Raw genomic sequence first — 16,832 nt, forward strand, 5'->3', positions numbered from 1 at the left:
AAAAAATGGAAAAAGTGAAAATTGAAGAATTTGGGAGTGGAGAGGGGAAATTAAAATTTCAAAAAGAGCTTCTTTTTTTTTTACAGTATATCAGAATTTCCATACTTGAAAATGGGGGATTCTGTAAAAAAAAAAAAAATAACAAGAGGGGCTGCGGTCCACATTCTTTACGTCCGCCACACCACACAGATTTACTGTTCAAGTAATGCTAAGATATGGTTGTTAATACTGTATTCTCTCTTCCATGACAAAATACCATCTTTCAGTATCTTCTTCCGCCAGAGGTGGCAGCTGTCGGTGAATCTGATGCTTTGAAATTAGAAGACCTGGTATCTTTGATCTGCAAAGAGGAATTGAATGCCCTGACAATTATAAGTCAGCCTGAAGTCGAACGCCAAGAGGAACTGATTTCATTCTGGATTGAAGAAACTCATACAATGAAGATGGAACTTGTAGAAAGTGACCACATCCGGTTAAGGACGTGTGGGGACTCTCCCTTCATCGGTAAGACTTTAGCATTAAGCACTCCTCCCACTGGTTAAGTAGTGTCATTGCATTTTCCTTTCCTCGTGTGGAAGCACATGGCCTAGTGGTTAGAGCAGCGGACTCGCGGTCGAGGGATCGCAGGTTCGACTCTCAGACTGGGCCATGTGTGTGTTTATGAGCGAAACACCTAAGCTCCACGTGGCTCTGGCAGAAGGTAATGGCAAACTTCTGCTGATTCTTTCGCCACAACTTTCTCTCATTCTTTCCTCCTGCATCTTGCAGCTCACCTGCGATGGACCGGCGTCCCATCCAGGTGGGGAACCTATACGCCAAGGAAACCAGTCCCAACTTTCTCTCACTCTTTCCTCCTGCATCTTGCAGCTCACCTGCGATGGACTGGTGTCCCGTCCAGGTGGGGAATCTATAGCCCAAGAAACCAGGAAACCGGCCCTTATGAGCCAGGTATGGCTCGAGAAGGAACAAACAACAAATATTCCTTTCCTTGCTTTCATTGTCAATTAAGACATTGATTGATTTCCCCTCTGTTGGTAAGACCATTAACAGAATAGTGTTTGAGATGATGCCAATTAAGAATTCCGTTAACGACACTAATACTCACTTCAAACAATTACTACCACTCCTCTCTCTCTCTCTCTCTCTCTCTCTCTCTCCCTTTATATATATTATATGATGCAGAGTGGCTGTGTGGTAAGAAGCATGTCTTCTGCATTCAGAGCCCATGTCTCAGTACTAAGGAGTATAGCTGTGTGTGTGTATATATATACACACACACTCACACATGCACACACACACATAGACACATATATACAAATATATTTAGATAGAGCATGAAAAATACAGAGTACTGTGAAGAGATTACTTAATTTCTTAACAGCTGTTTCAGGAAGCTTGTACTTATGTAATAATCAAAGTATTCATAATTTGCAGATGGAATATGCAAAAAGGCCCTTGGTATGCAGCCAGTAAATAGTCACACAGAGACATTACAATAACTCTAGTTCCTTCATCAAGAGAAAGTGGCTGTGTGGTAAGAAGTTTGCTTCCCAACCACATGATTCTGGGTTCTGTCCTACCTTGGGCATTGGCTTTTTATTATAGCCCCAGGTCAACCAAAGACTTGTGAGTGAATTCAATAGCTGGAAACTGAAAGAAGTCCATCATGTACATGTATATATATATATACACACACACACACATAAATATACATACACAATATACACACACAAACGGGTGTGTATGTGTGTGATAGAGAGCATTAGCAACTTCTTGTCTTGGCTTTGTGTGATAGTTGGAAACAATTTTCACCATTCATGCAATCTTCTGTGAAAACATGTCTGGTCATGAGAGGACCTCCAGCCATAGAAAATCCACCTCAACAAAATTCCATCTAACCCATGCAAGTATGGAAATGTTGACATTAAAACAATGATAATGATGATGATGATGATGATATCACTGGCTTCCCCAGCCCCTTTCTGTCACCTCTCTCCTCCCTTCTTTCACATTATATTAACAATTGTCTCCTCCCTGTGTTACATAACAAGTGGAGGCGCAATGGCCCAGTGGTTAGGGCAGTGGACTCGCGGTCATAGGATCGCGGTTTCGATTCCCAGACCGGGCGTTGTGAGTGTTTATTGAGCGAAAACACCTAAAGCTCCACGAGGCTCTGGCAGGGGATGGTGGTGATCCCTGCTGTATTCTTTCACCACAACTTTCTCTCACTCTTACTTCCTGTTTCTGTTGTACCTGTATTTCAAAGGGCCGGCCTTGTCACTCTCTGTGTCATGCTGACTATCCCCGAGAACTACGTTAAGGGTACACGTGTCTGTGGAGTGCTCAGCCACTTACACGTTAATTTCACGAGCAGGCTGTTTCGTTGATTCGGATCAACCGGAACCCTCGTCGTTGTAACCAACGGAGTGCTTCAAGAGACAACATAACAAGTCATCAATCAATGGAGCTTTTCTTTGTCTCTCTAACCAAAGTCTTCTCTTGTTACTTACAGAGAGCATTGTCAAGCTGGACGCAAACGGAGAACCAGTGACGGTCGGTAACTATAGTGGCGGTGAGGACATTGGATCAAGCTGGACACAGAAAATCATGAACCTGAAACTGACCGACGCACCCAGTACAGCTGTAGCTGCGGCCCAGGGTGAATGTGCAGGTGATGATGAATGGGTAAGTAAATGAACACCTCTGTCCCGTTTGCGTTTTAAAAGCCCATCTTTTTCTCTGTCTCCTGTGGCTGTGTGGTGTGGTCAAAATGTAATCAGAACTGATGCTGTCAAAAGAAAACTACAACATACAGCAATCCAGCATTTAATCTCCTTTAACCCTTTCGGTACTGTATTTCTAAGGCGGCGAGCTGGCAGAATCTTTAGCACGCCGGGCGAAATGCGTAGCTGTATTTCGTCTGTCGTTACGTTGTGAGTTCAAATTCCGCCGAGGTGCACTTTGCCTTTCATCCTTTCGGGGTCGATAAATTAAGTACCAGTTACACACTGGGGTCAATGTAATCGACGTAATACTTATGTCTGTCCTTGTTTGTCCTCTCTATGTTTAGCCCCTTGTGGGTAATAAAGAAATAGGTACCGTATTTCTAAGGTTTGGTGGAAGATTTTAATTCAGAACTTATGAAAACAAGACGTTTGTACTACAGAGCCATAGGCAGTTTCAGACAAGTTGGTATCAAAAGGGTTAAGAATTGTTTCTCTAATATATATTTTAACCATTTTGTTACCATATTTCTGTTGAGATGTTCTGGGTTTCTTTCAATTAATTTTAAATATAACCAAGAATTTAGTAAAATAACTTAGTTATCATTCAGCTAGTGTTAGGAACATAAATTGTGACTAAGGTTTGGTGGAAGATTTTAATTCAAAACTTATGAAAATAAGATATTTCTAGTCAGAGCCAGAGATGGTTCCAGCCTGGTTGGTAACAAAAAGGTTAAACGTACCTCTACATTTGGGCAGATGCATATTAGAAGTAATTGGAAGGGTGTGGATTGAAGGAAATTTAGGCTATTATTTCTAGCATATAGAGTGACCACATTGAGGTCTCCTTCTCTTATGTCTTCTGCTGATTATTTTCCTTCTTAACCCTTTCGTTACTGTATTTATTTTGAGACGCTCTGTGTTTCTTTCAATTAATTTTAAATATGCTACGTTTCCCCCCCCCTCCTCTTTCTTGAAGGGTCACTTCTTTGATCTCTGTCAACACCAGAGCCAGGTGTTTTCAGCCTCCATCACTTCTGAAAATGATGAAGACAGTCATAAACAAATGCTTGCTTTATTATTTTGGGTTTCTTCTCACTCCTAGTTGTCATTCCTATGACTTCTAGTTGTCATTCCTATGACTTCTAGTTGTCATTCCTATGACTTCTAGTTGTCATTCCTATGACTTCTAGTTGTCATTCCTATGACTTCTAGTTGTCATTCCTATGACTTCTAGTTGTCATCCCTATGACTCCTAGTTGTCATTCCTATGACTTCTAGTTGTCATTCCTATGACTTCTAGTTGTCATTCCTATGACTTCTAGTTGTCATTCCTGTGACTTCTAGTTGTCATTCTTGTGACTTCTAGTTGTCATTCCTGTGACTTCTAGTTGTCATTCCTATGACTTCTAGTTGTCATTCCTATGACTTCTAGTTGTCATTCTTATGACTTCTAGTTGTCATTCCTATGACTTCTAGTTGTCATTCCTATGACTTCTAGTTGCCATTCCTATGACTTCTAGTTGTCATTCCTATGACTTCTAGTTGCCATTCCTATGACTTCTAGTTGTCATTCCTATGACTCCTAGTTGTCATTCCTATGACTTCTAGTTGTCATTCCTATGACTTCTAGTTGTCATTCCTATGACTTTTGTCGTAGAGAATTACGACTTAATTTTTACGCTAACTAATTCTTCACACTAACTCTATAGATCTCAACAATTCAAACAAGTCTTGTTGGATTTTTCATAGACATGGCATAAAAACAATAACCAATTTCTCAAAGGAGTGAGTGTCGTGGAGTTTAGTAACATCCCACAAACACTAAAGTTTTCCCCAAAATCCAGGGTTTTTATAACTGCTCAACTCGACTTTAAAGAATTGAAATCACATACTCTCTTTTACTCTTTTACTTGTTTCAGTCAGTTGACTGCGGCCATGCTGGAGCACCGCCTTTAGTCGAGCAACTCGACCCCGGAACTTATTCTTTGTAAGCCCAGTACTTATTCCATCGGTCTCTTTTGCCGAACCGCTAAGTGACGGGGACATAAACACACCAGCATCGGTTGTCAAGCAATGCTAGGGGGACAAACACAGACACACAAACACACACGCACACATATATCTATATATACGTATATACGACGGGCTTCTTTCAGTTTCCGTCTACCAAATCCACTCACAAGGCTTTGGTCAGCCCGAGGCTATAGTAGAAGACACTTGCCCAAGGTGCCACGCAGTGGGTTTGAACCCGGAACCATGTGGTTGGTAAGCAAGCTACTTACCACACAGCCACTCCTAAAAATATTCTTTAACTAATTTTTAGAATTCCTATATGAGCAGTTATTTCAACCAATGGGAAAACGACAATCATATTTCCTCGGCAATACATTACATCATATTGCCAGCTGCCACAAATTGGCAGTACTGTTTGAAAATGGCTACACGCTACAGGGCCAAGTCTATCAGAGATCTACTACCTTAAAGTTACACTCATCCTACACCCCTAAAAGTGAAAAAAACTCCTTGGATAATGTAGTCCCTGATAAATAAGATGACAGGACATGGGGTCACACAATAACACTTGCCATTGTATTCTGGGATATTTCAGCTGTTTAGTAAATAGCATTTTCTTTAAATCTTTATTTTCAGGATGACTAAGACAGACACACAGACAAAGGTGGACAAACGTGCAGGAAGAAAGAAAAAGAAAAACAGAGAGATACAACACTTCAACAGTTCAAATTCATCATTTTTCCATAGAACTACAACAGAAGCCCCACTTATGAATATTTAGCTTTTGAATATTTAGCCCTTTTTTTATGTCCCCTTATCATCCATGATAATATTCATCAGCCCACAATGTATTTTGTATTTTTTTAATTTTATCTCCATATTTTTTTTTTATTTTTGCACCATACATGAATGTATGTATGTATGTCAAAACAAGAAACTGGAAAAAATTTTTCGTATTACATTTTGACCATTACACATGTTTCATACACTAATAGGAATTATAAAATTGTACGTGTAGGATAAATGCTTCATCCAAATTTAAACTCTTTTTATAATTTTTTTTTCTTCTCTGAATGAAAAAACTCTAATGGGTGATACAATCTGTTTTGGATCTTTTCGGTTTGAACGGCAGTTTTTAACATAATTTCTAGGTAACTAAAAAAATTTAAACTTCGTATACTAGTAGAATGTGTTTATAAAACATCTTTTTCTCTTGGCTTTTTTGAGAAAATTCTATAGTTTGTAAAATATTTATTGTTTTTTTTTCTTCAATTTCTGCAATTTCAACCAATCAGTGACGTCCATTGGGGTAAAAAACATTCTGTGCCATATGAATATGTCCCTCGTTTAAGAAACAGATTGGGTTTATTTACATTTGCGAAGAAAAAAAGCTACCCTTCCCCCCACCCCTAGCCCTAACCATAACCCTAAAACAGATTGAAATGCAATAGATCGATACTAGGGTCATAATTATGAGTGACAATTTCATATGTCACTGCTAGAAAAAACTGCCGTTCAAACCGTAAAGATCCTCTGTTTCTCCTATATATGCAAGTTTGTAACTCCTATTAGCAAATGAAACGTGTGTAAAGGTGAATAAATAATGCCAAAAGATGTTTCCAATCTCCTGTTTTGATATATACTTACTCAGCAAATAATAGTCTCAGTAACGTTCAACTCTTATGCATATCTCACATAATATGACATCTGCAAATGTATTTGGAATACTGGAATCAGCAGATGTGCTTCAAGAGTACACAGCTTGCATTTCAACCCTATCATATAAGTATATATGTGTATATATGTATACAAGAGTAGGCACATAAATGTGAAACAAGGTGGGGAAAATAGTACTCAATACCGGAGGTAGAGTAATATTCTTTTTTTTCCTTTTTTTTGTGATATCTTTGGAGGTTTATTAATATGTATATTTGTACATAGATATATATGTGTGTGTGTGTGTGTGTGTGTGTGTGTATATATGTGTATATATATATGTGTGTGTGTGTATATATATATATCAATGTTTGTTTTTATGTAAGTTATAATAAAAACAATTTTACATTTAAGCTGAAGAATTTAGTTAATACTTTTGGTAGACTACAAATTTGTTATTCTTTAACAAGAATGGTATCAATAGTGACTTCGAAGTTTCGACCAGCTAGGCCATCATTTGGCTTAGCTGGCTGAAAGTTTGAAGTCTCTGTCACCGGCCATTTTGTGAAAATACAATGAATATGTAATTCTACAGTTTTCTGTTAAATTGTTTTTATTATTATATTATTTTATGAAAACAAACAATATATACATATATATATATAGGGAGAATTTACGAAAAAAATCAAAAGACGAAGACAGGTGGTGTAGAAAACAAACAGATGTATTAGTATGATACTCGAGAATTGAAAATGTCTTTAACGTTTCAAGCATATGCTCTTCTACAGAAAGGAACACAGAAAGAAACAAGGAGAGAGAAAACATGCGTGTAGTGGCTACCGATCTATCTTGGCGAATGATATATATGCACACACACACATACACACACACACATATATGCATACATATATATATAAACATGCACACACACATATATATACATTTTACACACACACACACACACATATATATATATATATATATAAAGGAATACAAAAAATGGAACAAGAACGCAAAACATCCAGACAGATGATACAAAAAAGGGACAAGAAGAAACAAGGACGGGTCATTCGGAGTTTTCTTTCCTCAGTCGAGTTCCAGATTATCTTTGCAATTTCGGTTGGTTATACTCGAGATTGTTCCAATCTGGCCAGCCCCAAGGAAAAACTAAGCTAAAAGCACTAGATTCCTTGGAAGAAAGCAGCGAAGGTATATGAGAACAAGGACGGAAAAAAACTGGTAAGGCATGGTCACTTTCAGAATGACCCTTAGGTATATAACAAATGAAAGACTGAAGACGGAATATACCAGAATTTATTATTAATTCCGACAATTGAAGATATTTCCTCTGTCTGGCTGTTTTTCTCTCTACAAAATGGTAAGTTTCATTGCAGATACAACAAAAGAATAAATGAGACCTCGATATTATGTAAATAGAGGAATTTATCTGTACAATAATATATGACAATTATTTGGTTGCCATAATAAAACAACGAGTTTCGGATGTTGGAGCCGAAATCTGCTCTGGCATCTCGTCAGTTATTAAGACAATCAAAAAATACTGATGAGATACCAGAACAGATTTCCGCCCCGACATCTAAAACTCGGAGTTTTATTATGGCAACTTAATAATTGTCACATATTATATTACAGATATATATATATATATTATATATATATATATTAGAAGAAAATGAGGTACTCAGAAATCTGGATGGTTTTATATTTACAGATATTTATTAGTATGTTACATGTTTTTATAAATCATATATCGTATATTAGCGCTTTCATCCACACACCTTTTATTAAAGCAGAAAATTATCACAGAACTGCTACTCAGAGCTTCTCGTTCCCGTTCGTCGGACAGTTGTGAGTAGCAGTCCTGTGATAAGTTTCTGCTTTAATAAAAGGAGTGTGGACGAAAGCGCTAATATATGATATATGATTTATAAAAACATGTAACATACTAATAAATATATGTAAATATAATATGTAGTCCAACCCATGCTAGCATGGAAAACGGACGCTAAATGATGATGATGATGATGATGAAAACCATCCGGATTTCTGAGTACCTCATTTCTTCTAATATATAATACCTGTACATCATCACCAAACCTTCCAATATATATATATATATATATATATAAATTAGAAAAATACCACCTTTCATCAATTCAATAATGAAAAATTAAATTATACCATTTAGAAAAATTACCTATTATAGAAAGATTAAATATAAGATAAAACATATAACGATGATTAAGTAATGTGCAAAATAATAAATAAAACGTATATCTTTGGTATATACCAAATATATACATAGGTAATTTTCTAGATGGTATGATTTAATTTTTCATCATTGAATTGATGAAAGGTGTTTTTTTTCTAATTTATATATATATATACACAAGAAAAAAGCAACAAGAATGGATTAGTTGTTCAGTACAATTGTTTCATACGAAGAACAGCTTTATTAAAAGCTGCAAATATTGCAGCAAATACAAGTGTCCCGTAGTCATCAGCCAAAACACATATGAGTTTTCCAAACATCCTAGGGGGTGAGGCTACACTCATGAAGTATCGAAGAGAGTACCGCATTCATGTGAATTCATTGGAACTCACTTGAATCTTAATTGTTTTTACTGAATATATATATATATATATGGAGAGATAGAAATAGATAGATAGGTAGATAGACATACATATATATCTACATACATATATTCACATATATATATTTACACACACACACACACACACATATATATATATACATACACACATATATCTATGTATAATACTTTTATTCCTATTTTTGTCGCATTTGTTCTGTTCTGACAGCAGGTACATTGCTTATACATTACTCCTGCAAATTCACACGATGACTGTTTGCTTCTTGGCTTAGAGCACTGGAATCCAACTGTACAAAGCAAAACACCCAGTAATTCTGACGATCTTTAGCTGTGACCAAAATTTCAGTATTTCAAGGATTTTACTTTAAAAAATCTGTGACACAGTGAGTCACTTGTTGTTGCGCCACAGGGTATGTGTGACACTCCTCTTGAAAATCACCAGTCAATGATACTTTTCTTGTTTTAAATAACCATGATTTTTCAACTTTTTCCTTTAAATCTGACTCGCTAATCCTTTAATTTTGGTAAAAACCTTTATAAACCTCTAGGCAGTGATTTCACTCTCAAAATTTGAAGAATTAGGTTGTTTTGCTTTTTCCATTTATTTTGATCCTTTCCAATGTTTTTTCAATTCACACAAAAGCCTTTTTTTTTATTATTATTGTTGTGTTTCTTGGGTTTTTGTAGTTCCGTTCTTCCTCTACAAATTTGGTTTATTGTTTTTGAAATTTCAATAAATTTTACCTCTTTTCAGACACATGACTAAGGAGTGCCAAATATGAAAGGCAAATGACTTTTTCTGACAACCCAACATTAGGAATGTCTGTAGAAAATTTCATGGCACTCCTTACAACTCACAGTGGCACTAAAGGCAGCTTAAGTGCCACTTCTATTGGCTTGCTATGAAACCCTAACTACTAGCACTTTCTCTACAATACTTTCATTGCCAGGAGATTTTACTGCTTCCCCTTACAATGTTCTTAGTAATTTGTGCCAACATTTGCTTTGACATGTTAACGGCTTTCAATCAAAACTCCTAAATGCTTTCCTATCTATTGATTATCCGTTAATTCTTTCTAAAACTTTTATTGCGACACTTGAAGTTGTTTGTGTAACACCTCAATGTATCAGGAATCGTTATGTGGTTGCTTAACCTGCTAGAGACAACAGTGGTGAAGGCACATAGCTTAGTGGTTAGGGCATGCGGCTCATAATTGTGCCATTGTGTCCTTGAGCAAGACACTTTATTTCACTTTGCTCCCATCCACTCAGTCAGCAAAAATGAATTTTACCTGTAATTCAAAGGGCCGGCCTTGTCACATTGTGTATCATACTCTATCTCCCTGGGAACTACATTAAGGGTACGCATGCCTGTGGAGGGCTCAGCCACTTGCATGTTGATTTCACAAGCAGGCTGTTCCGTTGATCGGATCAACTGGAACCCTCGTCGTTGTAACCGATGGCAACCAGTTTTTCGCTTGTCTCTTTTTCTAGTAACAACAGTTAAATTCTTTGAAATCACAGCCATTTTATCTTTAAAAAATGCAAAGGTGACATTAGTTCCTGTAATCTTAGATAACCCTAAAAACATGGACGGGGGCGGGGGTCAAGATTAGAATGCTTTTAGAATGCTTTTAATCATAGGTCTGCTAAATCAGAATTGAGTTGGGGAAGGGCTCTTCATTCTTTGTTTATTTTCACCCTCTTAAATACTAAACCCTCCCTTAACCAAGAAGTAGCAGGGGATTATCCTATCTGATTCCAAATAGTGTAGTTTGCCTTGATATGGGACTGTTACAAGATCTGAAATAAAACCTCCCTTTCTTTCTGAAACTAAAGTCCAACCTGACTAAACTGTGAAAACCAACAGGGTACATTGATTTGCCAAGGGTCCAAATGTAATTAAGGAGACTAAGTTGATTATTCTCCGTAATTGTTGCTCAGTAATGAATCATGCCAGTTAGTCAATTATCCACTGAACCATTCGTATTCCCTCCTAATGACTGATTCATTATACAACCCAATGACTAATGACTAATACATCCTCAATGACTAATGACTAATACATCATCAATGACTGGCTTATTGAGGCTTTAATGATTAACTTCCAATGCATGGTGTTCTTACAAGCAAACCGTAAAATTTCACAATAGAATTAAAGCTAACATTCTCTTGTATAATACTAATAAACTTTGAATATCTGATGCAGTTTAACGAACAAACCATTCTGATCAGAAGTAGTTTTAAAATCGAACCCTGATGAGCTTCTGCTATGTTATTATATACAATATCTGCTTTTCTCTTCCATCACTTTTACCAATCATCTTTCTGCGCAATATATCAGCAATCTTGTAGCATTCCTGATCAAAACGAAAGTGCCCCCCCTCCACTAATTATACAGTATTTATGCGTATGCATTATATATGCTACACATACATACATATATAAATATATACTTACATGTTATATATTATATGACAAATAAAAGATATTTTTCTCATTGGTATTTTTTCTTTCCTTTTATTTTGTAAAAACCAAAAACATCCCCACTCATCATCATCATTTAATATCCATTTTCCATGCTGGCATGCGTTGGACAGTTTGACCAGGGTCTGGGAAGCCAGAGAGCTGCACCAGGTTCTAGCTGTCTGTTTTGGTAGGGTTTCTGCAGTTTGATGCCCTTCCTAATGCCAACCACTTTACGGCGAATACTGGCTGTATTTTACATGACACCAGCACAGGTGCTTTTTACATGGCCCCCAACACGAGTGGGGCCACCAAGTAGCTTGCAAGACAAAGCCCTCTCAGCTGAGAGAGGGAGTGGAACTGAAAGAAGTAACTAAGTGCCAAACAAGGGGTTAGAGTATGAAAGAGGGACAGAGAGTTGTCTTACTATAGAGGAGATACTCAGCTCCCCTCATGGATCGGTTAAAATAAATTCAGTATGTTTCCATGAATTAATCTTGAGTAACACAGTCCAGGAGCTAGAGAGATCATCATCATCGTTTAACGTCCGTTTTCCATGCTAGCATGGGTTGGACGGTTCGACTGGGGTCTGAGAAGCCCGAAGGCTGCACCAGGCCCCTGTCTGATCTGGCAGTGTTTCTACAGCTGGATGCCCTTCCTCACACCAACCACTCCGTGAGTGTTGTGGGTGCTTTTTACGTGCCAGGCATGGCTGGCAACGGCCATGATCGGTTGGTGCTTTTTATGTGCCACCGGCACGGAAGCCAGTCAAGGTGGCGCTGGCATCGGCCATGTTTGGATGGTGCTTTTTACGTGCCACCGGCACAGGGATCACAACTACAAGTTCCATTGAACTTGAGAGATGTATTACTGAAAATAATGCTCCACTACCATGGGACCAAAACTGCTTCCGTAAAAGCAAATCAACCCTACAACAGATCTTTACTCTTTTAAAAACTATTGAAGAGCTCAGAATCTCCAAGCAAAAGACATCAACTGTGGGTTTCTTTAAGCCATATCAACAGAAGAACCTTGTAGAACTCTGGCATTGAGGATGAGATATCAAAGCCTTCACCATCATGCATGACAACCCATCAATTTTTGAGTAAAGAACAGAGAACCCAGCTGAAGAAATAATCCTTCAAGGGGTCACCATAGCTCCTTTTCTCTTTGTAAGTGTAGATATTCTTTTACTTGTTTCAGTCATTTGACTGCGGCCATGCTGGAGCACTGCCTTTAGTCGAGCAAATCGACCCCAGGACTTATTCTTTGTAAGCCCAGTACTTATTCTATCGGTCTTTTTTGCCGAACCGCTAAGTGACGGGGACGTAAACACACCAGCATCGGTTGTCAAGCAATGCTAGGGGGGACAAACACACACATATATATATATATATATACATATATACGACAGGCTTCTTTCAGTTTCCGTCTACCAAATCCACTCACAAAGCATTTGTCGGCCCGGCCGGGGCTATAGCAGAAGACACTTGCCCAAGATGCCACGCAGTGGGACTGAACCCGGAACCATGTGGCTGGTTAGCAAGCTACTTACCACACAGCTACTCCTGCCAAAATGTTGACCCCTTCCAAGACAAAGGTCTCACCATTAAGCAGAGATGCCGGAGACATTATCAAAGCATTTATTTCTCCCTCTCTCTGTCCTTGATTATGTTGATGGTCTTGTTGCATGTAATTATTTACCCCTTTGTGGCCACTTTTAAAAGAGGGCTATGGAATTTCTTTGAGAGTAATTTGTTGTGGTTACAGGATCTAATTGTAGTAAAAGTAAAAGTTGCAGAGCATGGTGTACAGAAGCAGCCACGTTTCAGAATAAAAGATAAGGAGAAATGAGAGAGAGAGCAACAACTAGAGACAATACAAGTTTGTTGTGACAGTGAGGGCTTCAGGGGAGATAACTGGAAATAGAGCTGCTACTGTTACTAAGGTGACAGACCACTTTCTGTACTTAGAAGTTCATACACCAAACAACAACAGCTCCACTTTTGTCAGTTAATTCGAGGACAGAGCCATATCAGCTCCATAGAGTTGACAGAATGCAGTGTTAAGATGTTTCTGCTATTCCAACAAATTGAACCAATCCAAGTCGAGGCAACATTTTGCTGACAAAGAGATTTGTGGACTTACACGCACACAAATTAGGCATCCAGGTAAGCTAGAACCATGTGTTCTTGGTAAACTTGACAGAAATTGAGAACCACCACCAACTAAATCTAATGAAAGATACTCTCAATGTTTGGGTGTGTCTAGAACTTGTCTATTCTCTAGGTGAATGGGACAGCATGAAGATTGTAAAAATTAACACTTCCTTCTCCAAGCCTAGATTCAAAACCGAATCCAAGAATTCTCGGTCGTCCAAACCACGACAATCAACAGGCGCAAAAAAAAGGTTTTCTTTGTCCTGTCAAAAATTGTCCAATCAAAAAACAGACATTTTGCCATTTATAGATATAGAGATTTTAAGCAAACGTTTAGAAATTCTCTGGGAAACTGGAAAATCCAGAAATCTGGGACAGTTCCGGTCCTAAATTGGATAAATTGGTCTGGTACAGTATTGAGGTGTGATACATAACAAAGGGAGGGAAATGCAGAGTTTTAAAGAGTTATTTCCCTTGCTATGGTTTAATATCTTTAGATTAAACTGGTGGTATAAGTGAGTTACGTCCCTTGTATTAAAGACTTTTATTACCTGAAATATATTTGATTTTTTTAATGGCTTTCAGGAGTAACTGGGGAAATGAAAAGATCTTCACAACCACCCTTGGACGGTTTTGAATGACCAAAGAAAGTGCAAGCCCTTTAACTGAAAAATTGTGGATTTGTATAAAGGATACACACACACACATTTTGCCATTTATATATAGAGAGATAGCCAAAGATGTATAATTAATTGAAAATGCTTTATTCACAATGTTTCCACATTTACAGAATTTGTCACATGACCAATATCCATTTACAGAATTTGTTTACATAGTTCTTACACGGCAACAAACTGCAAAGGTCACGGGGAGCATTGCTTCTTTTTTTATTTATTTATATATTTATTTAAAAAAATTTTTTTCAAACTTTAGCTGGAATTAATTGAACTCTGCCGGAGCTCAAATAAAAGACATGTAATTAAGAAAAGATAACGAATGTGAGCAAATTTGCTAATCAAACCAAATCACTTGAGACAATTTCTGGTTCTTTGATATAAAAAGCATCAATTTCCTTAGTATCCAGATTTAAATTAATCTGGAAATATACCTAATTTAAATATTAAGTATATTTCCAGGCTTAAATTAAGTTCTCCATTAGAATTTTATGCAAGAATCTTTCCTTATGTTATGCTCCAAACATTAGCTAACACTAATTTAATATAGAAATCAAATAAAAGTTAATTATTATATTAAATACAACCAAATTCTTGACTATTTTCGAAATTATTAGAAGCACAAAGAACAAAGATATATTTTATATTAAGTATTGTCATGAAATGCTTAAAGCACAAGATAACCTGTTTCAGTCATTGGACTGCAACGATTAAATCTCTCGCTAGAAATGCAAACTGAAAGATGAAACATTGAAAAAATAATATATTAATTTAAAGACTATCGTTTGGTTGCCAGACATCGTTACATCCTGATAGCTCATGATAGCCAGAAAGGGACAAGAAGAAAAAGAAGTGCAAAAAGAAGAGGCTGAATGCTTCCAAGATGCAGAGCGTGCATACTTCGGCTTCCACTGGGAAGGTATTTCACTTGGCCACTTCGCTTACAGTTCCCATATGGTCTATGGCAGTTGATTGGTCGAAAGTTCAAGTCCAAGCAAATCCTACTTTCAGTAATGTAGGCCTTTTTCTGAAGATATAAGAAAATATATATACAAAACATATTATTCAGTTCATAAACACTTTAAGGAGGTCGCAAGTATACTTACATACATGTGTATGTGTGTGCGTGTATAAATATATATACATACGAGCAAAACGCCTCCCCATCCAATGGACGGTGCTGAGTTGTTAAACATTTAAACCAAATTTTCTTAAAACAACTTGTCCGACCGTCCCATAGGCCTCCCCTTTGAGAAACACTGATTTAACCTAAATTTGGGACACCAGCAAAAGAAGAAATAAAGATAGACTTTTTTTTCTATTCCAAAGAAAAATGATTTCCCACAGCTTTATCGATCGCATTCTTACCTGGAATCGATTTTTGTAATTTTTTCAAGACTTCTACATGCCCTGATACCGTCAGTATCTACATATCAAATTTGAGTGCAATCGGATGGAGGATGCCCGAGATCCGAGAAGACACACACAGAGACAGACAGAGCAGATTTTATATAAGAGATAATAATAATAATAACAATATAAAAATATATATGCATACATACACATATATATATATATACATATATATACATATATATATATATATATATATATATATATATATATATAGATATATATAGATATATATCATCATCATCATCATCATCATCATTTAACGTCCGCTTTCCATGCTAGCATGGGTTGGACGGTTCAACTGGGGTCTGAGGAGCCCGAAGGCTGCACCAGGCCAGTCAGATCTGGCAGTGTTTCTACAGCTGGATGCCCTACCTAACGCCAACCACTCCGAGAGTGTAGTGGGTGATTTTATGTTCCACCGACACATGTGCCAGACGGGGCTGGCGAACGGCCACGCTCGGATGATTGATTGATTGATTGATTCTAGTTTCAGCTTATGAGCTGTGGCCATGCTGGGGCACCGCCATTTGGTGTTGCTACTTGGTTTCACTTCATGGAGGCTTTCTAGCAACTGCTATTTGGTGCATGAGAGAGTTCGATGCAGCTGCCCTCATCTGCCCCTCCTGCCTTGAAGTTGGTTCATCTGGGACACCTGACAGGAAGAGATCCAGCTTCATTTTAATGGTGTTTTTTTTTTTTTTTTTCATGTGCCACCGACACAGTGCCAGACGAGGCTGGCAGACGGCCACGCTCGGATGGTGTTTTTATGTGCCACCGACACAGGTGCCAGATGAGGCTGGCGAACGGCCACGATCGGATGGTGTTTGTTACGTGCCCACAGCACGGAGGCCAGTCGATATATATATATATATATATATATAGATATATATATATACATACATATATTTGTATATACATGCATATATGGATACAGGACACCACGGAACGTAAACAACATAAAATATAAAAACATGGAATAAGAATTTTTTTTGCGAACAACGAAAGAAACAAACAGAAAACAATACAAGCAACACGAAAAACGATCCTTCATCACTTTTCGGCTGTTTTTCTACTTTGTATTTCGAG

At 37.5% G+C, this 16,832-nt stretch overlaps 2 protein-coding genes and 1 long non-coding RNA gene across 4 annotated transcripts in view; 1 reads left to right on the forward strand and 2 right to left on the reverse strand.

Moving 5' to 3' along the window:
- Positions 1 to 5,426, forward strand: part of LOC115217425 (arpin) — a 41,507-nt gene extending 36,081 nt beyond the window's left edge. Inside the window, exons 4-6 of the mRNA XM_029787122.2 lie at positions 283 to 504; positions 2,513 to 2,685; positions 5,376 to 5,426. Of these exons, the coding sequence (XP_029642982.1) occupies positions 283 to 504; positions 2,513 to 2,685; positions 5,376 to 5,384 (404 nt within the window). The 3' untranslated portion in view covers positions 5,385 to 5,426. The remainder of the gene's footprint in view (positions 1 to 282; positions 505 to 2,512; positions 2,686 to 5,375) is intronic.
- Positions 5,427 to 10,516: 5,090 nt separating this feature from the next.
- Positions 10,517 to 11,492, reverse strand: LOC118765337. Its single transcript, XR_005001174.1, has 2 exons — positions 11,098 to 11,492; positions 10,517 to 11,065 (listed from the first exon to the last, which is right to left on the reverse strand). It is a non-coding gene; the product is annotated as an uncharacterized LOC118765337 (long non-coding RNA).
- Positions 11,493 to 14,397: 2,905 nt separating this feature from the next.
- The window catches only part of LOC115217532 (ribonuclease DdI), a 39,421-nt gene continuing 36,986 nt past the window's right edge, over positions 14,398 to 16,832 (reverse strand). The window contains exons 10-11 of one of the 2 annotated variants that reach the window (XM_036507174.1): positions 15,132 to 15,357; positions 14,398 to 15,088 (exon numbers count right to left, since the gene is read on the reverse strand). In XM_036507174.1, coding sequence (XP_036363067.1) covers positions 15,148 to 15,357 — 210 coding nt within the window. In that variant the 3' untranslated portion in view covers positions 14,398 to 15,088; positions 15,132 to 15,147. Of the gene's footprint in view, positions 15,358 to 16,832 lie in introns of both variants that reach the window. The other variant, XM_029787257.2, reaches the window with a different exon arrangement.

The sequence above is a fragment of the Octopus sinensis genome, linkage group LG11, assembly GCF_006345805.1.
Source record: "Octopus sinensis linkage group LG11, ASM634580v1, whole genome shotgun sequence".
Taxonomy (NCBI): Eukaryota; Metazoa; Mollusca; class Cephalopoda; order Octopoda; family Octopodidae; genus Octopus; species Octopus sinensis.